Below are 24,485 nucleotides of genomic sequence, written 5' to 3'. Positions count from 1 at the left end.
TCGTATAACCATCCGATCAATTTTAGAAACTACTTATTTACGATATCTATGATTTATTCCGTCCAAAAATAAGGCCACTAGGTTACATTCTAACCGAACGGGTCGGATAAGTTCTATCAATTTTTGGGATTTAGACACCGTGCGTTCGTCTCATCTTCGTTGAGAATCAATACAAATGGTTCAGTGGTTTCTACCACCCAGACTACTGTTATAATCTATCGGGGATTAACGTGACGCACGGTGTCTAATTTTTATGTCGAATTTTTGAAAGTTTATTATAAGTTTGTTATTATGGGTATGAAAAGTTAATTTTTTGACTTGGCGTACCGGAAGACAAGAGAGAAGTCCTTTACCTTTGAGATTATATCATTAGGAGGTCTAAGAATTCCGTGGGCTTAATTACGTTAACTTAATTGGGTGTGTTTATCAATATACAAGGTGTTTCTGATATAAGTCTGGTGGCATAAATTAATCGGGAAATTAATTGGGAAATCGATTTTGAGTCGAAAATGTTCTGCACTGTAGGAACACTCTGTACTTTTTAAAAATGGTGGCCAATAAAAATGGCACGATGAGCAACGCCGGGTGTCTTTGCTATTAGTATGCTTATAATATTTTTAGTCTACGCTTCCCATGGAATTCTCAGGGCCTATTGGAGGAAAAGAATCATGTTTGAATTCAATTTCGTCTCTGATTGAGATTTATGTAAACTTTATTGGGACAATATTATTTTTATTTATTTGAGAAGTTAATTGGGTGATGAAAAATTGTGTTGAGATTAATTTGGGGTGGTGCAAATTTATATACAAATTAATTTAGGGTGGTGGGAATTTATGTAAAAATTAATTTAGGGTGTGGAAATTAATTTGGGGTAGTGCGAATTTATGTGGAAATTAATTTGGGGTGGTGCGAATTTATGTAGAAATTAATTTGGGTGGTGCGAATTTTTGTAGAAATTAATTTGGGTGGTGCGAATTTATGTGGAAATTAATTAAGGTGGTGCGAATTTATGTGGAAATTAATTAGGGTGGTGGAAATGAATTTAGAGTGGTGGGAATTTATGTAGGAATTAATTTGGAGTGGTGAGAATTAATGTAGAAATTATTATGGGTAGTGGGAATTTATATGGAAATTAATTTGGGGTGGTGGAAATTTATGTAGAAATTAATTTGGGGTGGTGAAAATTTATGTAGTAATTAATTAAGGTGGTGGAAATCTATATAGAAATTAATTGGGGTGATGGAAATTTATGTAGAAATTAATTTAGTTAGTGAAAATTTATGTAGAAATTAATTTAGTTAGTGAAAATTTATGTAGAAATTAATTTAGTTAGTGAATATTTATGTAGAAATTAATTTAGTTAGTGAATATTTATGTAGAAATTAATTTAGTTAGTGAAAATTTATGTAGAATTTATTTCGAATCCGAACTTTATGTTGCTAAATAAGACCACCTGTAAAACCTGAGACGGTACAAATACTGAGCCAACCGTCTTAAGATATAATCACATCACCAAAATCTACTTCTGAAACAAAACAATTAGCTACGTCATTACGTACGGCCGGGTCAAAGTTTAACTCCCAACACCCATCAGTCAACGGTTATTGGTCCAAAATCATTACTCTAGTTTGGGTCCAAGATAAAAATCTTTCTAGATATATTGTTTTCCTTAATTTTAAACAGTTTCTTCCGCAAAGACTACTATCATTATTGATCAGAATATCGATAACTTTGATACTAACAAAGCAAAGCCGTAACGAGACACTGCACTAACGCTTGAAATAGTCCATCAACACGCTCTCAATTTAAATTGATAATTTACTATCGAAACAATGGGTTGTTACTACGTAAGTCTGGACAATGAGTTCATTAAAATGATGTAGTGCTACCGCGCTACTACTAAGTGCGCTTGATTTTTAAACCAAGATTAAGAACTAGTTTATAAGCTAAAGAATTGGGTGTTGGACTGCTAAGTTTTAGAATTGAATAAAAAAAATTTAAATCGGACTTCAATGGATTTTGAGCGTGATGGTTTTGTAATTAGCATAATGTATGTTATATTTATATTTAGTAACAAATAGGGTCTTATATAAATTATTTTAAGTTGTATTTAAGTTTAGCTAGCTTAAAAATTAAATGTTCATAATATGAAGTTTAAAAAATGGTTATGAACCCCGGGAATCCGTCAGGTGGTACTAGGCGTCCAATAGGGGTACTCCCCAGTGCTTGGCGGAGAAGCCTAACGCGTAGTGTCCATTACATGCCATTACGGAAACTTAATTGCACTCGTATAAAATAACATAATATTAATTATTAATTTTCACTAACATTTAAGCGATTAGAAATAACTTAATATTAATTATTAATTTTCACTATTAACATTTAATCGATTAGAAATAACGTAATATTAATTAATTAAGTTTTAATATTAATGTTTAATCGATTAAAAATAACATTAAAATCTTAGAAAAAAAGCGGTACCCAAAAATGAGCCAGAGAAATTTGCCCTACACCAACTAAGTCAACGAGTTATAGAAATATACAGGGTGTTGCATAAAAGGTGGTATAGGACCGAAGTACTGCTGTTTCTATGGGAAATCGATTCTTAGTCGAAAATTTTCTATGACATTTTTTCTATAAAATCCTATAAAACAATTAATATATATATGAAATTAAAATTTTTATCTTATTTCTTTTAATATTAAATTTTAATAATGTGTTCCAAAAATGTGATAGAACCAAATTACATGGGATGGTTCTATTGGAAATCTATTTTGAGTCTAAAAATGTTCTATAATTCTATGACCAGCCGATTTTGCTTGAAAGACCACCGTTCACAAGTTATGATTAAAGTGTTTTTGCGGTACCATAACTTTTTGTCACACCCTGTACATAACTGACACCATTTAATGGTGCTATTGCCAAACTAAATTTAAAATTTTGGCAGCGCATTAATTAAGTATATCAAGGTCTTTTAGAAATTATAGGGCTATTAAAGGTAAATTAAGAATTATAAGGCTTTGTTTCATTAATTAGATGTTTCGACACTAATTTCGGTATAGATACCGGTAAATTAGTTTTGAACCTGAACTTGCCCCCTCTCTCTATGGTATAATTAACCCAGGTGCAGTAAGTAACGCTCGCTTTAAAGTCTAGCTCGACCTAAAAAATATATTATTTCCTATGATCGAAATATTTTAGGGTGATAATTAATTCAGTGAAAATGTAACCTCAATTTGTATTTTTTTTTTCTCTCTCTCTCTTTCTCTAAGCTTGGTGGTAAATTTCTTAAGTTTTCTTGTTTTATTTTCTATATTGATATGACTTCATTTATTGGCTACTATTAGACTCATATTGGTTTTTGAGCAATTTATTCAAAATAATATGGGTTTTTGAGCTTTATTTTCAAAACATTACGGGGTTTGAGCTTTATTTTCAAAGCATTACGGGGTTTGATGAATATATTCAAAATATAAGGTTTTGAGCGATGTATTCAAAATAATATAAGGTTTTGAGCAATGCATTAAATATCACATGGGGTTTAAAGCAATCTATTAAAAATTATGTGGGGTTCTAAGTAACATTTGAGCAATACATACGAAACCACATCACTAGAGAATTTTGAGTAATATTCAAAACCTTTACCGCCTAAAAATTAAATCGGAACGATGTCACATTAATTGTTAAGCGCCATCTATGTAAGACAGTAGACTTATTAAAGTTGATAATCCACTTTTTTATCTTTACAGTAAATGGTTGAAAATCGCAAAATATGAAACATGGAAATCACAGTGAGTCACTTTTCATTAAATTTTCTGTCATTACTCGGAATTAATTTCAACTTAAAAATCTAACTTAACTTACTTGCCTAGTAATAATCTAACATAGATGTCGCCAGCTACGCTATTTGGCCTTATTCCTATTCAGCGCCACGGGCGGAGGGTCTGGAAACTACTCTCATAGAGGCTGGGTAACTTTCGAAGTTTCGCAGAATCACCGTCAGATGGCGCGGTCTCTCTCTATGAGAGTAGTTTCCAGACTCTCCGCCAGTGACGCTGAATAGGAATAAAGCCAATTTATAGCCCTTTTCTTTTCGAACCTTGGTTGATGTCTGCCCGTCTGAAATAATTTTATATCGTAATAGCGTGTTAAGTCACAATAACACAATCAATGGAAATTTCACAAAGTTAAAGGAATAGCGACGTGATTTAAAAATTATCTCAAATCTAAAGAAAACCTTACTTTTTTGAGAGTTTAAACTCTTCTGATTCCAAAAATATGCTTGATTAATATTTAAATATGAAGGAAAACACAGAAAAAACACTTTGAAAACTTGAAATTTGGGGGGCAAAAGCAAATTTGCGGAGAAAATTTTTGTCGGGTTTTCTCCTTGTTACGTCACTCACGGCATCTCGCGGAAAAGCCAAGCGCGCGCGCCCGAGACTCCTGAGTCTACTAATGCCGCGCGAATCTGAATAAAATAGGCTTAACACTGAGGCTGAGACACTTATAGGCGTCACGTGAGCGACATCTAGAGTGAAAGTTTCTCCTTACTACGTCATTAAGCGAAACAAAATTTTAACTAGGCCTTTTCCAAACACTAAACTTTGATTGCAATTTTACAAATTTCTACGAAACCAAATACAAAAGTAAACATATCATAATAAACTAGATTTTTCAAGGATTTTTTTAGCATTTTAAGTTTGTGGGTGACGAAAATTATGTCACTAACACTTTAAATACACAAAAAAGGGAAAATATATTTCTCTAATACTAAGTTAAATTTGAAACTTAATTAATCTTAGTTAGATTTAAGATTAAATTTTTTAGTTTTCCTAATAAACTACCATATAATATTGTCACAAATACTTCAAAATCTAAGGGACCATTATAAATTTGTTTTGAAATATAAAATTAAAATTAGTTAATCTCATTAAATTTAATTTTAAATCTATCCGCACTAGGGTACAAACTGAATTCCTACAATCTAATCTCGGAGCTAAAAATGTAGGCCTAAAAATAGAAGTACGAATTGAAATAGAAGTTGAAGATTCTTCTTTTAATGTTTTTAAATTTACGTGTATTTGTAAAAATCAATTGATGGGAGCACCAATAATCGATTGGAAGATCTCATCTAGATCTATCTGCCGCTGTAGTTCAGGTGTCTCGACGATGGGTTTGTTTCTTCTTTTTTTAAGGATCAACCAACCCTGTCACCTTAGTCCTTTTTCGAGGGTTTACATCAAAAGATGATATGGGTGACTCGAAGGTTGTGGTGGTGCTTGGTAAGATGGATGGATTTAGATCTTCCACCGTTAGCAGGGATGCCAGATTGAAAACCTTCAACCTGCCAAAATCAAATTGGAAACAAGCCCAAAAAACCTCCAATCTATATTTCGAAAAGAAGCCCAAAAACTGGTTAAGATCTAAACAATCCAGCCCAAAAACAAGACAAAAATTCATCGTGAAAATTTGGAATTTATTTTTCTTTTAGGGGAAGACGGCGAGAGAGAGAAAAATTGTTCATCGCCTACGCTGGCGAGATCGACGTAAAAATTTCAGACAGATTAAAAAAATTTTCTCTCTCGCTGTCTTCCCTTCCCTAGCGGACCGAGAAAAGTTCGCGCTTACGTACCTAGGGAAGACGGCGAGAGAGAGAAAAAATGTACAGAGAGAAAAATTGTTCATCGCCTACGCCGGCGAAATCGGCGTAAAAATTTCAGCCAGTTGAACAAAATCTCTCGCCGGCTTCCCTTCCCTAGGGGACTGAGAAAAGTTCGCGATTACGTACCAAGGGATGACGGCGAGAGAGAGAAAAATTGTTCATCGCCTACGCCGGCGAGATCGACGTAAAATTTTCAGCCAAATGAAAAAAATTTTCTCTCTCGCGGCTCTCGCCGTCTTCCCTTCCCTGGACTGAGAAAAGTTCGCGTGTAACGTACCAAGGGAAGACGGCGAGAGAGAGAAAAAATTGTACAACTTAAAACATTTCTGAAACACAATCGTGTATCCCCTTAATTTCTAATAACGTCACATTTCCAATAATATTAAAGAAACTAAATTGTGCAAACCACTAAAGTATAATTTTTAAAAACCATACGAATCAAATAATGTATCTAAAACAAAATCCTGGATCCCCAAACCAGAAATCACTATTACCGTAAACCGTCCCCTCTATTTTACGAAACCTAACCTAACCATACAGCATAATCTCTGATGTATCACGCCCACAAAGTGCATTTTTCTATAGAGTAATTTCGGTTGAGAGAGGGAGTGAACTGTGTATCCCCTACGTTAGGGGCAACTTTGTACTAGAGAATACTATTTGCCCCCTGAAGGGAAGGGGAGGGGGGATATCACTAAGGTAAGAGATAGAGGGTTATGACGTTGCTGTATAAGGGAAAGAAATTACTCTATAGTAACCTTGCACAAAGTGCAGTAGTGCAAGAAAATTATCATCTTGTTTCCTCCACCCAAAAAAGCCCGCGAGATTTAAACTACCTTTCTTTCCTCTCTCTCCTCTCCGAGCGGGATGCCCCCTCTCCTCTTCCCCCTCTGACCAAAGAGGAGGGAAATAGAGAGAGAGAATCAGCATAGGCAGCCGTGATCCAAGCGTAGTGTGAACTTGAAGGAGAGAGTAATGGAGTGGAAACCCCCATACCTTAAGCGTTGCCTTTGTACCCCCACCTACGGCACCATAGTCCTCCCATCATCCCCAGCGGTTAGGTAGGGTCGTGCCGAACGAAATTGTAAAGGACGCTCCCTCTATCTCAAAAATAGAAGCTAGTTCTCATTCAAATAAAATGGCGCTACGCGGCAGCACTTAGCAATCGCCTACGGAAAGGTAGGGGCGTGCGCGAGGTACACTGGGAGAGATATGGTGCCGCAGGTCGCCCATCATCATTTCCAATCCATCTGACTCCCTTATCCCTGGTGTGAAGAGGGGAAAATGTACGGTATGGTATGCCGCGGCTCTTAACGCGCAACTTATTCGCGCACAGTTGACGTTACAGGTTCTCCTCTTTCGGGCTACCAATACTAGAGAGAAATTTCAGCGCGATAGAAGTGCATCCTAAATCTTTTCGTACCCAGAAATTGTTTTTTCTACCCCCCGCCCCCCTATTTTTTCCATTTTCCGGCGGATTTTATAGAGTGCGTTTCTCTCTCTATTTCCCTATTTCCCTCCTCTTTGCTCTCACTAATCGGCTCGGCACAGGGGTTTGGTGCCGTTTCTTAAATTTTACTAGAATAAAATTCCGTGTAAAGAAACCGCCAATCTATATTTCGAAAAGAAGCCCAAAAACTGGTTAAGATCTAAACAATCCAGCCCAAAAACAAGAAAAACATTTATCGTGAAAATTTGGAATTTATTTTTCTTTTAGAAATTTCAATGCACATTACATACTGACACCATTTTTAAAACCCAAAACAAAATGAAACCACTTTATTTAACCATAAATTGAGGAATGGTTTGACAGTACCATTTGTCAGTATTTGGGACATTTTAATGATCTTCGCCTATTGGCGGTATTTTAAGTACAAAAAGCCAAATAAAAAACCCGACAAGGCTAATTTCCAGCCAACAGCCAATCCTTTTATTTCCAGCCGGCACCGGTCCGCGGACATGCGGCTGGTATGGTCCGTCATACATAGTTGAAAAAAAAAACCGGTCCGCAAGGTTAAAAAGTTTGAGAAGCGCTGTTCTAGAATATCGCCCACCTCAGCCTCACCTTCCACTGGCAAGGGAATTATTTGAACCTAAAAGAAGATATTCCAGATAACATAAGATCGAAATCGAATTATAGACATTTCTGAAAATATTGTCTTACCGTGATGTACTGTTGACTTCTTTTTAGTCCATATTTTCTAATGTGGTCCAGATTGGCGTAGTAAGGTAGATCCACCCTGATCTGACCGGAGGGTTCGTCAGGGAAAATCCCGTTATGCCAGGATCCGTGGTATTTTTTTACTATAATTTCAAATTCTTTGAAGGTTAATAACAAATTGGGGCCTATTAACCCCAATGTCGCAGTGTAGACGATTCTACAGATGGTGGGCTTGCTAGACTCCATGGTTTAATTCCCTATTTACTTTTATAATCATATAATGATACTCCCCGACAGGCCGAGTTAGAGCGATATTTTTTTGTAAATCTGAAACGCTATTTATACTAAATTCTATCCACAAGAGAGAAAAATTGTTCATCGCCTGCGTAAAAATTTCAGCGAGATGAAAAATTTTATTCTCTCTCGCCGTCTTCCCTTCCCTAGTGGACTGAGAAAATAATACCGAAAAATTTTTAGAAATCCAAAATAACATGATAAATCTGGGAGTGTGTTCGTATTTTTTTAGAAATCCAAAATTTTGTGAAAATCCACAAAAAAAAATCCGAAATTTTGTGAAAATCCACAAAAAAAATCCGAAATTTTGTGAAAATCCACAAAAAAAAATCCGAAATTTTGTGGAAATCCAGAAAAAAATCCGAAATTTTGTGGAAATCTACAAAAAAATCCAAAATTTTGTGGAAATCTACAAAAAAATCCAAAATTTTGTGGAAATCTACAAAAAAATCCAAAATTTGGTGGAAATCTACAAAAAAATCCAAAATTTTTTGGAAATCGACAAAAAAATCCAAAATTATTTGGAAATCTACAAAAAAATCCAAAATTTTGTGGAAATCTACAAAAAAATCCAAAATTTTGTGGAAATCTACAAAAAATCCAAAATTTTGTGGAAATCTACAAAAAATCCAAAATTTTGTGGAAATCTACAAAAAAATCCAAAATTTTGTGGAAATCTACAAAAAATCCAAAATTTTGTGGAAATCTACAAAAAATCCAAAATTTTGTGGAAATCTACAAAAAAATCCAAAATTTTGTGGAAATCTACAAAAAAATCCAAAATTTTGTGGAAATCTACAAAAAAATCCAAAATTTGGTGGAAATCTACAAAAAAATCCAAAATTTTGTGGAAATCTACAAAAAAATCCAAAATTTTGTGGAAATCTACAAAAAAATCCAAAATTTTCTGGAAATCTACAAAAAAATCCAAAATTTTCTGGAAATCTACAAAAAATCCAAAATTTTCTGGAAATCCACTAAAAAATCCAAAAAGAAGACGATACAAATTACAGTTAAACATACAAAATCCTAAAAAAATACGAAATCCGAAAACAAATAACGATATTCCTAAAACAAATTACGAAATCCCGAAAAACAGGGAGCCCACTCTTAAATTTAAATTCCTTATAGGAAAAATAGGAATTTTTTTCCGGAATTATAGGATTTTATAGGAGAAAAAATGTGTTTTTATAGGAAAATATAGGACTAAAAATGCTCTAATATAATACAATTTTGGGGCTTAAACTATGTAGAAAAAAATCTCAAAAAATAAAAAATAACAAATTGGAGTTTACTTTGAAAACTCAGACGAACTTAATTAAAATATAACATAATATATAAAAAATCCTAAGCGAGCTCGGCAATTTCGGTGTCTATTCAAATGTGATCTCGATAAAAACAGCAAGTTTTGATAAATTTGATGCTAAAATATACGAAAACTTCGACTAAGTCAAAAATATAGGATATTATAGGACCTTTCATGAAATTATAGGATATTATAGGACCTTTCATGAAATTATAGGATAATATAGGACTGGTTCAAAAATATAGGAATTTATAGGAATCATAGGACCCGTGAGCTCCCTGAAAAAAATACAAAATCCCCGAAAAAATACAAAATCCCGAAAAAAAATACAAAAGGCCGCAATAAAATACAAAATCCCGAAAAAAAATACGAAATTCCATGCTAAAATTCAAAAACACAACGGTTTTTTTGAAAATCCTACTTGATTTTGGATTTTTATAAAAAATCGACAAATCCATTAAAATAAAAAAAATACGTAAAAATCCCGTACGTTTTTTTTTTTCCGAATGACGGACCCCTCGGACTCCAAGAACACGCTACCTAAATTTGGCCAGACTTTTCAAAAACACCCTGTATACAACATAAACAAACAACTTCACAAATACAGATTTCACCAAAACCGTAGATAAACCTTAATATTATTATTATTATTATTATTTTTATTATTATACAACGCATTTCAAATAAAAATACAAAAATAAACCGCTTTCTAAAAAGCATGGTTCACAAAACTGTGAAAAATTTCACAAACGTAAAAATGTTTTTAAAAATCCCAGAAATAACAAATTATAAGGGATTTTAAACGCGACTAAAATAACCATTTTAAAACGAGTCTGACACATACGGTTAAGCCTAAAAGCTCTCTACCGAGGTAAAGTCCCGTAGCACCATCACATACAACGGCAAATTGAAAATTTGTGAATATACAATGCCGGAGAGAGCCGGGTAAATTTTAAGTTTAGTTGTAGTCGCATATGTTCAGTTGTTGCTTACAAAAATCACCCAAGGCGGGAAGTTTTGGCGCGAACTTCATACGGAGGAAGGCTAGAGAGGCGGTTATCTTTACTACGTCACACGCTCATATACCAATAGTTTTCGTTGATATAAATACAGCTCATGGGCGGTATTGAAAACATTAACTACAGCTATAAACCAAATTGAGAAGATTGCTAATGCTCAGAACGAGTTTGTCGTTGGAGTGAAGATGTTGTTGATTAAAGACGTAATTAAAACCGCAGGTAAATACTTAATTATTATTATTTTTTAATTTATATTTTATTGTTGTTATAATTTAATTATGTACACGGAATCTTGGCCTTGAAAAAAGTTTTTTTTTATTTAATTTTGAGTTTTACAAATATGTTTTGAATTTTCGTTAAATTTTATTAGTGATTTACAAAAATGAACTTGAATATACCTAATTAGATGTTCAAGGTTTTTTTTCCAATTAAATGCAAAATTATATATATTAAAAAATCAAGGTTCCGTAACTAGTAATAGTTAATAAACAACAGCAAAAAATTACTTTATAAACTTTGTACAAAAATTCCCATTTAAAATTTTAATACTTTCGTTTTTGGGACTTAAGCCTTGTAGGCCGCCATTACTTGTTGCGTAGTAAATTTAGGAACACTATAAGGCTTAGCAAAGTATAATTTCACCCCGCCCTCCCCGTTTAACTTGCCTTAATGGCGGCGTACAAAATTTTGGCGCGAAAAAAGATGATAAGTTTTATTATCGCCTGATATAGAGTACGGGTATTTATTTTACCGTCTCAAAGTCTAGACTATGCCACGTAACGTTATGCCTGTTTCTGTCATATGACTTGGCTACAACCCAGTTTTACTCGTACTATGCAGATAATAAGATTGATGTTTAGAATAAATTTCGAAACTTATGTTCTGTAAGTGTGACACTCGAGTAGAAGAGATGGGAATAGAACAATATGATATCGGTATCGTTGGCCAACATGGCATTTAACCGATACATCGGTTCGAGCTTAAATATAACGATTTTTTCCTGAATAATCGATTAAAAGTTAATTTACCGATATATCGCTCATAAATCGGTAAAAATCGTTATAGATTTTTTTACCGATTAATCGATTACAGGTTAAATTACAGATGTATATGTTAATAATCGGTAAAAATCGCTAATAATCGGTAAAAATCGGTTGATAATTTGTAAAAATTGGTTAAGTCGATACCGGTTTCATTGGGTTATACATAAATAATTGGTTATCTCGCTAAATTTAAAGAATCGGTTAAAATCGGTATCGGTTCTAATAGAACTTGGATATCGGTATCGATATCATACACTCAAGTCTTACTTATATGGAACATAAGTTATTGCAAAATAAGGCGCAATGAGATAAAGAGGGCCTATTGTCCCTTATCCGACAATCTTGACTTATTTGTTTAAACGATACCTAAACTCCATCCCTCGGCAAGGCACTATGGATAAAATAAGATTAGATAGTGGTTAATATCTGTCAATTATTGTCAATTAGAACTATATTTAATTATTGTGTTCAAAAAATTTTTCCCGGGGGGTCAGACATTAAGAATTTTCGAGATTATTTAATTTTGAAGGATATTTGTTATTTTAAGGCAAATGTTCGTAATATTTTAGAGAAACTAGTGAAATTTCAATTGAATATGTTTTTTATATTTATTCTAAGGTTTTTTTAGGATTAAGTTAGGGTTGGCTTAGGCCAAGGCTTAGGGTAAATTTATTGTTAGCTTGGGGTAAGACTTCGGCTCAGATAAGTTTTAGTTTTGGTTTGAGTTAGGGTTAACTTAGAGTAAGGCTTATTTTAACGTTACGTTTATCTTTGGTTTAAGTTAGGGTTAGCTTAGGGTAAGGCTTCGGTTAGGTTTAGGTTTATTTTTTTTGTTTAATTTAGGGTTAGCTTAGGGTAAGGCTTCGGTTAGCTTTGGGTAAGGCTTCGGTTAGCTTTGGGTAAGGCTTCGGTTAGCTATGGGTAAGGCTTCGGTTAGCTATGGGTAAGGCTTCGGTTAGCTTTGGGTAAGGCTTCGGTTAGCTTTGGGTAAGGCTTCGGTTAGCTTTGGGTAAGGCTTCGGTTAGCTTTGGGTAAGGCTTCGGTTAGCTTTGGGTAAGGCTTCGGTCAGCTTTGGGTAAGGCTTCGGTCAGCTTTGGGTAAGGCTTCGGTCAGCTTTGGGTAAGGCTTCGGTCAGCTTTGGGTAAGGCTTCGGTCAGCTTAGGGTAAGAATTCGGTTAAAGTTGGGTAAGGCTTCGGTTAGCTTTGGGTAAGGCTTCGGTTAGCTTTGGGTAAGGCTTCGGTTAGCTTTGGGTAAGGCTTCGGTCAGCTTTGGGTAAGGCTTCGGTCAGCTTTGGGTAAGGCTACGGTCAGCTTTGGGTAAGGCTACGGTCAGCTTTGGGTAAGGCTTCGGTCAGCTTTGGGTAAGGCTTCGGTCAGCTTTGGGTAAGGCTACGGTCAGCTTTGGGTAAGGCTTCGGTCAGCTTTGGGTAAGGCTTCGGTCAGCTTTGGGTAAGGCTTCGGTCAGCTTAGGGTAAGAATTCGGTTAAAGTTGGGTAAGGCTTCGGTTAGCTTTGGGTAAGGCTTCGGTTAGCTTTGGGTAAGGCTTCGGTTAGCTTTGGGTAAGGCTTCGGTTAGCTTTGGGTAAGGCTTCGGTCAGCTTTGGGTAAGGCTACGGTCAGCTTTGGGTAAGGCTACGGTCAGCTTTGGGTAAGGCTTCGGTCAGCTTTGGGTAAGGCTTCGGTCAGCTTTGGGTAAGGCTACGGTCAGCTTTGGGTAAGGCTTCGGTCAGCTTTGGGTAAGGCTTCGGTCAGCTTTGGGTAAGGCTTCGGTTAGCTTTGGGTAAGGCTTCGGTTAGCTTTGGGTAAGGCTTCGGTCAGCTTTGGGTAAGGCTACGGTCAGCTTTGGGTAAGGCTACGGTCAGCTTTGGGTAAGGCTTCGGTCAGCTTTGGGTAAGGCTTCGGTCAGCTTTGGGTAAGGCTACGGTCAGCTTTGGGTAAGGCTTCGGTCAGCTTTGGGTAAGGCTTCGGTCAGCTTTGGGTAAGGCTTCGGTCAGCTTAGGGTAAGAATTCGGTTAAAGTTGGGGCTAGCTTGGGGTAAGGCTTCGTTCAGAGTTAGCCTGGGTTAGGTCAGGGTAATTAAAGGCTTCGCGTAAAATTAGGCTTAGGTTAGGTGAAATAGGGAGTCAAGTTCTCATCTCCTAGCCCGAAAAATAGCTTTTCAACTGTAGTTACTCATAACAAGAATCATAAACGAAGAATATAACGAAACACATCATTTGTTAACAGCAAAACTATTCAGCTGTGGGTTTCCCATCGGTGATGACGACGAATTGGACTCACTAGTGTCCGAATACATCGAAACTGTCGTTAAAGTCGATCCCGATTTAATGGAGAAACATAAGAAACTAATCCACAGAGTGATTAGTCTACTTGAAAATGCATTACAAAGCCCCAAAGCCAAACAATTGCTGGGAGGAATCAAATTTAAATTTTTACTGAAATCCGGAAGTTCTTTTGAGAACTTGAAAGTCAGGGACGCTGATGAATTTGACATCATGATTGTCTTCGAACCTGATAACGACGTGAGCAACCCTTGGCAAATGAAAATCTTGAATGAGGAATGCCTGAACACCGGTTATGTCAATTTTGACGTCGTTCGACGCAAAACAGAATTGGAATGCCATAATATGAAACCTTTCTTGAAACCTGAGTTACATAACAAGGCCTTATTGGATACGATCAACCCACAGAAAGTTTACGAAACCGTTGAACGATTGATCACTGAAGTTTTAAACGATACTAAAAGCACTTTCGGATATCATTCTGATCCTTTGGAATTGGATTTACACGAACTCGAATTGGCAAAAAGTTCTCGATCAGGACCGGCTGTTACCATCACAGTTAAAGGTATGTTGAATTGTTTCTGTACAAGTCAGGGTTTATCTAAGTTGAGGGGAACAATCTGGAACGGTTTGTCAGCACGTTGTTTTACTAAGGCCTTAGTTTCTTGCCTGGTAAGACTTCAACCTGAATCCTCCCTATTGAACCGAACCGAACCTAAATGCCAACCTAGCTTAACCGCTATGAATATTATGGAAGTCGTGATATTCCATCCCTCCTGCACTTTTCTTAGCTGCACGCTCATTTTCAGGGGCGTTGTTTAGTTGTACGTTCGTTTTTAGGGGCGTTGTTTAGCTGTACTCTCGTTTTCAAGGATGTTGTTTAGGCTTTAGCTGTACTATCGTTTTCAGGGACTTTATTTAGAAATGTACGCTCGTTTTCAGGGACTTTACTTTGAAATGTACGCTCGTTTTCAGGGACTTTACTTTGAAATGTACGCTCGTTTTCAGGGACTTTACTTAGAAATGTACGCTCGTTTTAATTCAGGGACTTCACTTAGAAATGTACGCTCGTTTTCAGGGACTTTACTTAGAAATGTACGCTCGTATTCAGGGACTTTACTTAGAAATGTACGCTCGTATTCAGGGACTTTACTTAGAAATGTATGCTCGTTTTCAGGGACTTTATTAGAAATGTACGCTCGTTTTCAGGGACTTTACTTAGAAATGTCCGCTCGTTTTCAGGGACTTTACTTAGAAATGTACGCTCGTTTTCAGGGACTTTACTTAGAAATGTACGCTCGTTTTAATTCAGGGACTTCACTTAGAAATGTACGCTCGTTTTCAGGGACTTTACTTAGAAATGTACGCTCGTTTACAGGGACTTTACTTAGAAATGTACGCTCGTTTTTAGGGACTTCACTTAGAAATGTACGCTCGTTTACAGGGACTTCACTTAGAAATGTACGCTCGTTTACAGGGACTTTACTTAAAAATGTACGCTTATTTACATAAACGTTACTTAGTAATCCCCGTAGAAAAACTGTTCGCGCTATTTCAAGGCCGCACCCTGTAGAAATATCTCAGAGACTCAAAACTTGAATTCAATTTGAGTTTAAGTCTCGATTTAAATTTCACAGACGCCCAAACTGGTAGAACGATGTCTTTGGATCTCGTTGCGACATTGGCGTTACCCAACACTGATAAGTTATTGGTTCCTAAAGAGAAGCATTGGCGACAATCTTACGCCTTAGAAGAAAAGAAATTAATGGAAGAAATTGAAAGATATAACCCAGAAATGGTAGATGTCTTTCGTGTCGTTAAAGCTAAGTCCAGTAAAGATTACAAAACTAGTCCGTTATGCATGCTGGACTCGTATACTTTTAAGAACGCCATACTGAAACTATACCACGAAAATCCCAATTTATCTGGTCTATCAACCATATTTAAAGCGTATTTGTACCTACTTGAAAACGCCTTTCTTGAGGGTAACCTACCACGGTATTTCGAACCAAGTTGCAATTTAACTGATCGTTTTAAACGCGAAAAGTTAATATTTCTCGCTCAATACTTGTCCAATATTAGAACCCAAGATGGCTACTTTTCCTTCGTAAAATTAGACCAACTTCTAGATTCAAGTTCCCTTAAACTTACTTTAAACAAATTTCATCAGGAAATTAATAATAATAATAATAATGATTCAAACCATGAATTAATGCAAATTAATTTACAAAATAATATTAAAAATTATTTAAGAAATGTTTCTAGCCGTGTAGGTTATAAGTTCGTTGATGTTTACATTAATGGAATGGAAATTTTAATTGTTTTTCAATTGGATACCGAGTTTTTCTTACCAATACCGGTAAATTGTAAAGATTTATGTAATTTTACTCAATTTAAAATTACGGATAAGAATTCAAACGAAATGATTTCTGGTAAAAATTTACTTGAAATTGTCGAGAAGGAAGTTAAAATTGCGGAAAATATTCCAGTTGGGTTTGAAATCATTCCCGCATTCTCTTTTCGGGGTCATAAAGAAATTGACCCCAATCTAATTTTTCGGTTAGTCTCTGGTGACATTTTTAAAATCGAGATTGACCTCGAGTTGACCCGGATGGTAAACTCGTTGGATAGTGTTGACGACGGGATTAGATTGAAAGTTTTACGCGAACTAATTCGAGTCGGTTCCAAAACGGGATTCAATTTGGATAAATTACTAATTACGGCGCTAATGAACAATGCCGATGATTTTCGCTTCAGCCATTCAGGCTGCGAAAATATTATGTTGGATAATGTGGTGTCTTACGTAGCGCGGTGTTTGGACGAAGGGGCCATGTACAGCCCCGTTGACAACGCCACAAATGTACTTGCTGATTACAAAGATAGTATTGAAAAACTAAAGACAATTTTTACCCTCGATGCGGTTAAGTTTAACTCATTGAGGTTTGAGGTGTAGGAGTTTTAGGTGTAAGGAGTTCGATACGGTCGATCCGTCATATGCCTAACTGAAACAGGATAATGACAGAACGACATTAATCACTAAAATGTGTATATATATTTATTTTAATCATCACTCATGGGTCCCCCCTCTGATAGAAGTCGGACGACAAATAAGAAAGAGACGCATTTTCATAATTTATTTTTTTATTTATTTAATTGTTTGTTATTTGATAAATCGCAATAAAGAAATAATTATGGGTCGTTTTAAGAAATGAATATTTGATATAAATTTTTAAAAAATTTAATTATGTTAGAGAATTAAATATTTCTGAATTGGATATATTGGGAAGTACATTGTTCAATTGGGTATTTTTGGAAGTACATTGTTTAAAATTGGGTATTTTGGGAAGTACATTGTTTAAAATTGGGTATATTGGGAAGTACATTGTTTAAAATTGGGTATATTGTGAAGTACATTGTTTAAAATTGGGTATATTGGGAAGTACATTGTTTAAAATTGGGTATATTGGGAAGTACATTGTTTAAAATTGGGTATATTGTGAAGTACATTGTTTAAAATTGGGTATATTGGGAAGTACATTGTTTAAAATTGGGTATATTGGGAAGCACATTGTTTAAAATTTGGTATTTAGGGGAAATACATTGTTCGAAATGGAGTATATTGAGAAATACATAAACCTTAATCTTTGAAGTATTTGAAAATTAATTTACAGTTGGTGAAAATCATAAACTTTCTATTTTGTCGTCCGATTTTGACCTTCTTGGTCTAAGCAGCTATCGTATTACTCGCTTAACAATAAATTTGAGTGAGTTTGAGGCAAGGGCGGGGCCCATACGTCCCGCGTGATTGGTATCTACGAAAAAAGTATTGGTCTCGCACGTATCGTTACCCTACGCAATCAGGCGATGTGAAAAAACTCGAAATTAAGGGCCAGATGGTCAGTGGTCTATCAGCGATAGATCAATCTCTAACTGGGCCTTGATTTCGAGCTTCTCTACATCACCTGATTGCGTAGGGAAACGTTCATAAGGGATTTGTTTGAAGTCTCTTCGTCGTTAGTGAATGACGAAGGGAATAGAGTGTTTTGAGAGAGTTTCTAGTTAAGTTGAATTCGCACGAAGTCAGACGCGACAGGCGGTGGTCGGTTTCAGGCCGGATTTCGAAGTTGGGGAATTGGGGAGCTGGTTCGAGAAGAATCAGTTTTGTTTGCTTTTCCCGATAGCTTGTTTTCGTGGGTCCGGTTTGAAGTTCACACCATTAATTGCTTCTCAAATATTGAACCACATTATTTCTTCTCAAATCTTTACCCACATAAATCGTTCTCTAACTTTAACCCACTCAATCCCTTCTCAAACTTTAACCCACCCAATCTCTTCTCGAACTTTAACCCACCCAATCCCTTCTCGTACCTTGACCCACCCAATCCCTTCTCGAACCTTGACCCACCCAATCCCTTCTCGAACCTTGACCCACCCAATCCCTTCTCGTACCTTGACCCACCCAATCCCTTCTCGTACCTTGACCCACCCAATCCCTTCTCGTACCTTGACCCACCCAATCCCTTCTCGTACCTTGACCCACCCAATCCCTTCTCGTACCTTGACCCACCCAATCCCTTCTCGAACCTTGACCCACCCAATCCCTTCTCGAACCTTGACCAACTCAATCCCTTCTCGAACCTTGACCAACTCAATCCCTTCTCGAACCTTGACCAACTCAATCCCTTCTCGAACCTTGACCCACGTAATCCCTTCTCGAACCTTGACCCACCCAATCCCTTCTCGAACCTTGACCCACCCAATCCCTTCTCGAACCTTGACCCACGTAATCCCTTCTCAAACCTTGACCCACCTAACAAATTGAAACACCCACATAAACATTTCATAAGTTTATGAGATATGTTCCATAAGTATGACATTACCTATACTTCGTAATGCTAGAGACTTACAGCTCGAGCTAGTTCGAGAACGACAAGCGAGAATTGACTACACTCAGTTTTGTAGTCCATCTTCCTATTTAGTCTGTAGTAAGCCTTTGACAACGCCTCACCAGGCCAACTTCACTTCATGACAAGCTCTCAATAACCAATGACAAACTTATGGAACATATCATATGAACTCATGACATTTACGAGCCCCGATTGAATTAGGTCTGATCATATCCCATATTTTCTGGAGTTTATAAAAGAACTGACCGAAAATGGTCAATTCATGCAATTCACCAGGCCCAGTCCACCCTGGCCGGGCCCGACCCGACTCATTGCATGAATTGACCGGGCCCAGCCCGACTCCGGCCGGGCTGGGCCTGGTCGATTCATGCAGGGGTCTGTTTTGAATAACGATCCAGACCCACGAAAACAAGCTACCGGGAAAATCAAACAAAACTGATTGTTCTCGAACCAGCTCCCCAATTCCCCAACTTCGAAATCCGGCCTGAAACCGACCACCGCCTGTCGCGTCTGACTTCGAGCGAATTCAACTTGACTAGAAACTGACTTGGAATTCGCTAAAAATTCCTAATAAAAAGAGTTCCTATATTTATAAGTAGTACCTTTATAAAAATAAATAAATAAATAATTAAAATAAAGCCCCCAAAATTAATTATAAACTAAATACTATTTGTTTACATCTTTATATTCAATAAAAAAATTGGAAATTCATTAATTACTTAATTAATTAATGGAAAATATATATTTTTAATTATGCTAAAAAATAAACCTTTTCAAATTAGTAAATCCTGTTAATTAAAATTACATGTAACCATTCTGTAACTAAAACTAAAATAAATTTGTTAAAAAAAATTGGTTTTTCATTCCGGTGAAACAAACGGATGTTTGCTTCAAACTGATAAGATATTTATCGTATTAAAGTGCAAATATTGTACATGTAAACATTTTCTAATTAAACTATATTTTATTTTATTTTTTCAGAATTATAATAAAGAGAATGTAAATGGCAAGTCGATATAGACCATTAAATAAATTTCAGAAGAGCAGCAAGTATTACAGGGACGGGGAGGTCGCCTTCTTGGGTTATTTCTCTAGCGCCAAGAAGCACTGCTACTGCTAGAGGGCATTGCCAGTCGACTAGCCTACCGCACCGCGTGTAGTGAACTCGGGCACCAGGGGAAATAACCAAAGACCCTGTGCCATGGTTTCTCTACAAGTACTTAATGGTATTGTCTATTTAACCATGACGAAATTACAGGTGCATGTGTACCGAAACTATTCAAGCATTTTAACCTCAATAAAGTACATATTCTTATATGCAGGGTGTTTCTGATAAGTCTGGTGGCATAAATTAAGGGGGATGTTCTTTGGGAACACGATTTTGAGTCGAAAATGTTCTATACTTCTATCGCCTCCATTTTGTTTTCCACAAGGGATAATGCTGTTTTCGAGTTATGATTTGACTCGGTGTTTTAGGGATGACCCCTTAATCAAATTAGAAATCACTGTCTAAATCAGTTTCTTAATTAAATTTAACGGGTCATCCGTAAAATACTCCAACAACAATATTAACTCGAAAATAGTGTCCCTTGTGGTAAACAAAATGGAGATAGAAGTACAGAACATTTTCGACTCGTAATAGATTTCCCAAAGAATAAACCACCCCCTTAATTTATGCCACCAGACTTATCAGAAACACCCTGTATGTTATAATATTTCACAAAGTTGCTTATTTATTTATTTATTTTTGTTTGCATGTTTAATCTTTATGTAAATTAATAACTCGTTAATTTCCGAATAGAGATGAAATTAGAATTAATTGTTATTTTTGAAAATTATAAGAAGACCTTTGGTAAGTTTTATTAACGAATTTGACATTTAATTATTTTACTGTAGCTATTAAAAATTTTATTTGTAGATTACGAGGGAGAATTTATAAATTTTCCTTACGTACGCTAGTCTTATAGACTAACGCCCCTAACGTACTTTGTAACTTAATGAAAAACCCTTAAAATGTGCATATCTAATCATTAATAACTGTGTTTATCTCAAAAGTCAAATTCCATATTGTAGTCGTGCATCCAATCATTAGAAAAAGTCAAATATGTCCACGTACAATTTAATTTTACACTAAAAACCCTCGGAAATTTATTAACAGGTAAGCCTTAGTTTTAAATTAACACGATTACAATTAATTAGGCCTAATTTAAAAGTAAAATCTTTGTTACAGGCTTTTCCACTCGTCTTTGGTTAGTTTCAAATTAGGCTTAGCAACATGCCAATTTCGTGCGGTTCAATATTTGGCTATGGACAGCTGGAACCATTAGAACAGACTTTAAAAGATTTCATGAAAGACGAGGTTGATTACGGATCTAAAGAACTACAGACAATTCACGTTTTTCTGAAGAAATTTACATCGCAATTAAACCAAGTCTTAACATCTGATAATGAAGTCCAAGGCTTAGCTTTATCAAGGGTTATTCCTATTGGTTGGGCCTGGGAACCCAAATTGACCTGTAGGGTTAATCAATACGATATTTTGGTGGTGTTTAGGTTAGGTTGTAAGGAAGAACAATGGAGTTGTACCAAGATAACAACCGAAGATGTTGTCTACACATCACATCCGCACATTATCCGCAGACGTAGCCCGGATCTCGACGACGTCACACCGGAATATAAATCAAAAATGGCGGCGTTCGGTAACAAATTATACCTAAACGAGGTCCATTACGACCAATTTGACCCGGTCAAGTTTCATCGCAAGGCCAAAGATTTTGTCTTAGCCCATTTGAGAGATTTTGAAGTACCACCTATGAAAGATATGCCTGATTTTGAATTTGAAATTATGGACGCTAAGCCTAATTCCCCAGCGTTGAGGTTAAAGGTCAAATTTGCCGAGGAAGAATTGATAATGAACCTAATACCAACCGTGGAGGTGGTCCAATTCAAAACAGAGGTTAGCGTAGGTTGGATATGGTCCTATAATATCGCCAAGGAGAAATTTAAATTAATGATACCGAAATTAAATCATTGGAGACGATGTTATTTAACTGAAGATGAAGCTTTTTTAACAGAATTCCGAAATAAAAAATACCGTATTTTGAACGAAATTTATAAAATAATCAAAACAATTACTTCAAATAAATCAACGCCGCTTTCCAAACTGGATAGTTATATTTATAAACATTTTGTAATGAAAATAGTTACGAAATTTACATATTGTTATCATAAAATTAGTTTAAAAGAGGCGTTTAAAATGGTTCTTGTCCAATTAGAAGAAATATTTCGTTCAAAAAATTTAGAACATTTCAACGAAGGTTATAACGTTTTAAACCAAGTCGAACCTTCAACTCTAGTGTTTTTATCCGGGTATTTGAAAAGCGTCATAGATAGCGAAGATTACTTAGAATTTTTAATTGAAAATAAAACCAAAGTTCCTCACCAAATCGACGGTGAACTGTTACTACTTGAACAAGCTAAAAATTACTTCGGTTCATTAGAAAAAACATCGGAGAAAAATTTATTTACCAATATCGATATTGAATTCAAAAACATTTTGGAAGATCACTTTAAACGTGATGATATCGTTAACAGAATAAGCGTTAGTTACAACAGTATAATTACCAGTAATTTAGGTAATTACCCAACCAACTCTCGTCTGTTAATAATATTTGAATTGGATGGTAATCTATGGTTACCCAAGGCGGAGTACGACCCTCAAGTACTTGAAGATGATTTCGTTCCTTATCATTGCACGTGGGCTAAGTACACAGATGATTTTAATCAAAATAATCAAGCATTAAAATACGGTAAAGATGAAAACCTGTTTCAAATGGACAGTATTAAATTTACATCCACAATTAATGGTGAAATTCAATCAGCCTTACATAATTACTACTTGCATAACGAGAACATCAAGTTGAATTCGACAATACACTTAGATCACGTTGAAGTTAGGGTCAAATTCGAAACCACGGGTCAAAACCTGACCTACGACGTCATACCTTCGATTTCCTTCTTTAATAACGAACAGATACCTCCTAATTTCTTATTGGTTAATCCAAAAGTCGCCTTGAAATCTTATTGGATGCGTAATTACGATTTGCAAACCTTGGATTTGGTTCAAAATATGGATAAACACGATGATGGTTGCAGGAAAGATGTGTTAGATGTTTTGCTGACTGCCCTATCACCGACGCCATTGTCTAAGCTACGTGGTGACGTAATATTGGGGGCGGTGCTTAATAATAGGTATCATTATGGATGGAGAAAGGATACCAAGATGGTGAAGTTCATCTTGGATTATTTGGTGGATGTTTTGGATCGTAAGGATATGCCCCATCATTTGGAGAGTTTGAGGAATGTTTTGAAGTCGTATGACGATGAATTGTTGTCTTTATGCGCCGATTATTTGCGAGCCTTCAAAGCGAATAGTTTTAAACCTTCTACCTATCATTTCTTACTCTATCGTAAAGAAATTAATTAGGTTGAATTTGATTTGTAGCATTAGGAATACATAAAGCTACTAGGAATCATTGTGGCCCCATTTATCTATCCCATGTTAATTTCTATACGGGTTTTGTGGGTACACCGGGCTTGAGAACTTATTATCTCCGTCACGCCTCATAATTCTAACGTCTTTCTAACTCTTGTTTCATTGGTTGGTAGCAATGCGTGGTTTTGGCAAGCGCAAGGTGCAACGGGCAGCGAGATAGATTATAAATTCGCTTGGGTAAAATTCGTCATACATCGTTATTAGTCTAGCTAGCTCTTCCCACAAAAAAGCTGCCTAGATACGTTGAGTGAAAATGGGTAGTACACAATGATTCCTATTAGCTGTATGCATTCCTGATACCAAGGTTTAATATGAACTATTGCATTTTTGTGCAATAATGGGAAGTGTCATACTTATTTTTATTACTTTACTAATGCCGATAGTTAAGTATTAACAATTTATAAGTATTTTATACTTAATATTAATTTTGAAAAATGATCTAAGGTTTTTTTTTCGAAATTAGGTGAATGTTTAAATTTGGGCTCCTTTTATCGAATCCCGGTTAAGAATTTTTTGGGTTTAATTAATTTTAAAAATTTATGTAATTGCGTATGAATGAATTATAATTATGGATTAATTAAATCGAATGCATTTTCTGTTTTCTATATCTTTTTAATTATAAATAGTTTAAGATGCGAACTAATAGACCCCTTTTCAAAAGTTGGGGGTAAAATAGAGTCTGGTGTGTTGCCCACCTTGTTCTTCTTAAGACGAAAAATTGATGGGTGTGTAAACAACAAAGAAGTAACGTTCCGACTTAACCCTCTATCAAGCTGGATCTTTTGTCCACAAAACTTACATCTATGTGTTACCAAGAAGTGATATCTAGTTTATTAGGAAGAAGGTCTAAATTCGCCACATTTCCAGCTTTATCTCCAGTCCAAACGTAGGTCCGGAGTTAATCCCCGCCTCTAAATTACCACCAGCATCTCATTGGTTCTTGAAAACTCACGTCAGCGCGACCAACGCGAATGACGAATTACGTATTTTCCGACTGAGGAGAGGCGAAATAGCCCGGCCTCCTTTTATGCCCCCCCCCCCTTGTATTTTGAAAGGGGGACTGGGACTATGACGCGCGAATACTTAGGCATCTTATACCTTCTCCCTAATAAACTAGATATCACTTCTTGGTGTTACTTTCCTAAAAATAAAAAACTTCCATTTTGTAATTTCCGTTTTAAACCCACATGTCACTGTCACTTTAAATTATCATAATTTTTTATGCGCGAAAGTTTTGGCGCCATTTTATTCCTC

At 35.9% G+C, this 24,485-nt stretch overlaps 2 protein-coding genes and 2 long non-coding RNA genes across 6 annotated transcripts; 2 read left to right on the top strand and 2 right to left on the bottom strand.

The window, feature by feature from the left end:
- Positions 1-5,038: 5,038 nt before the first annotated feature.
- LOC149679734 (uncharacterized) lies at positions 5,039-6,618 on the bottom strand. Of its 2 annotated transcripts, none has more exons than XR_016365886.1 (2): positions 6,502-6,618; positions 5,039-5,389 (listed from the first exon to the last, which is right to left on the bottom strand). It is a non-coding gene; the product is annotated as an uncharacterized LOC149679734 (long non-coding RNA). The 2 variants fall into 2 exon arrangements; XR_016365885.1 differs by lacking the exon at positions 6,502-6,618 and adding an exon at positions 5,792-6,233.
- A 728-nt stretch (positions 6,619-7,346) lies between these two features.
- LOC149679733 (uncharacterized) lies at positions 7,347-8,240 on the bottom strand. Its single transcript, XR_016365884.1, has 2 exons — positions 7,830-8,240; positions 7,347-7,758 (listed from the first exon to the last, which is right to left on the bottom strand). It is a non-coding gene; the product is annotated as an uncharacterized LOC149679733 (long non-coding RNA).
- Positions 8,241-9,576: 1,336 nt separating this feature from the next.
- Positions 9,577-19,516, top strand: LOC149679732 (uncharacterized). 2 transcript variants are annotated; one of them, XR_016365883.1, is made up of 4 exons: positions 9,577-10,664; positions 13,714-14,334; positions 15,407-17,265; positions 17,360-19,516. XR_016365883.1 is itself a non-coding variant. In XM_089835555.1 (3 exons), the coding sequence occupies exons 1-3, from the start codon at positions 10,631-10,633 to the stop codon at positions 16,720-16,722; spliced, it is 1,971 nt and encodes a 656-aa protein (XP_089691681.1). In that variant the 5' UTR covers positions 9,577-10,630; the 3' UTR covers positions 16,723-19,516. The 2 variants fall into 2 exon arrangements, 1 of the variants encoding a protein (XP_089691681.1); XM_089835555.1 differs by having other exon boundaries at positions 15,407-19,516.
- A 1,190-nt stretch (positions 19,517-20,706) lies between these two features.
- On the top strand, positions 20,707-23,832 carry LOC149679731 (uncharacterized). Its single transcript, XM_089835554.1, has 2 exons — positions 20,707-20,834; positions 20,907-23,832. The coding sequence occupies exon 2, from the start codon at positions 20,952-20,954 to the stop codon at positions 23,160-23,162; it is 2,211 nt and encodes a 736-aa protein (XP_089691680.1). The 5' UTR covers positions 20,707-20,834; positions 20,907-20,951; the 3' UTR covers positions 23,163-23,832.
- Positions 23,833-24,485: the final 653 nt, after the last annotated feature.

This window comes from Phalangium opilio, unplaced genomic scaffold (genome assembly GCF_054372755.1).
Source record: "Phalangium opilio isolate 3A_F unplaced genomic scaffold, DU_Popi_V2 ptg000041l_1, whole genome shotgun sequence".
NCBI lineage: Eukaryota > Metazoa > Arthropoda > Arachnida > Opiliones > Phalangiidae > Phalangium > Phalangium opilio.
Note: the sequence above shows the minus strand (reverse complement) of the source record. Positions and strands in the feature narration are given on the sequence as shown.

Excerpts from the sequence above, each read along its gene's own strand:
- LOC149679732 (XM_089835555.1), top strand. The coding sequence starts at position 10,631 with ATGTTGTTGATTAAAGACGTAATTAAAACCGCAG. Across the intron at positions 10,665-13,713 it reads AGACGTAATTAAAACCGCAG|CAAAACTATTCAGCTGTGGG; the intron begins GTAAATACTTAA and ends ATTTGTTAACAG. Across the intron at positions 14,335-15,406 it reads TGTTACCATCACAGTTAAAG|ACGCCCAAACTGGTAGAACG; the intron begins GTATGTTGAATT and ends TAAATTTCACAG.
- LOC149679731 (XM_089835554.1), top strand. The coding sequence starts at position 20,952 with ATGCCAATTTCGTGCGGTTCAATATTTGGCTATGGACAGCTGGAACCA.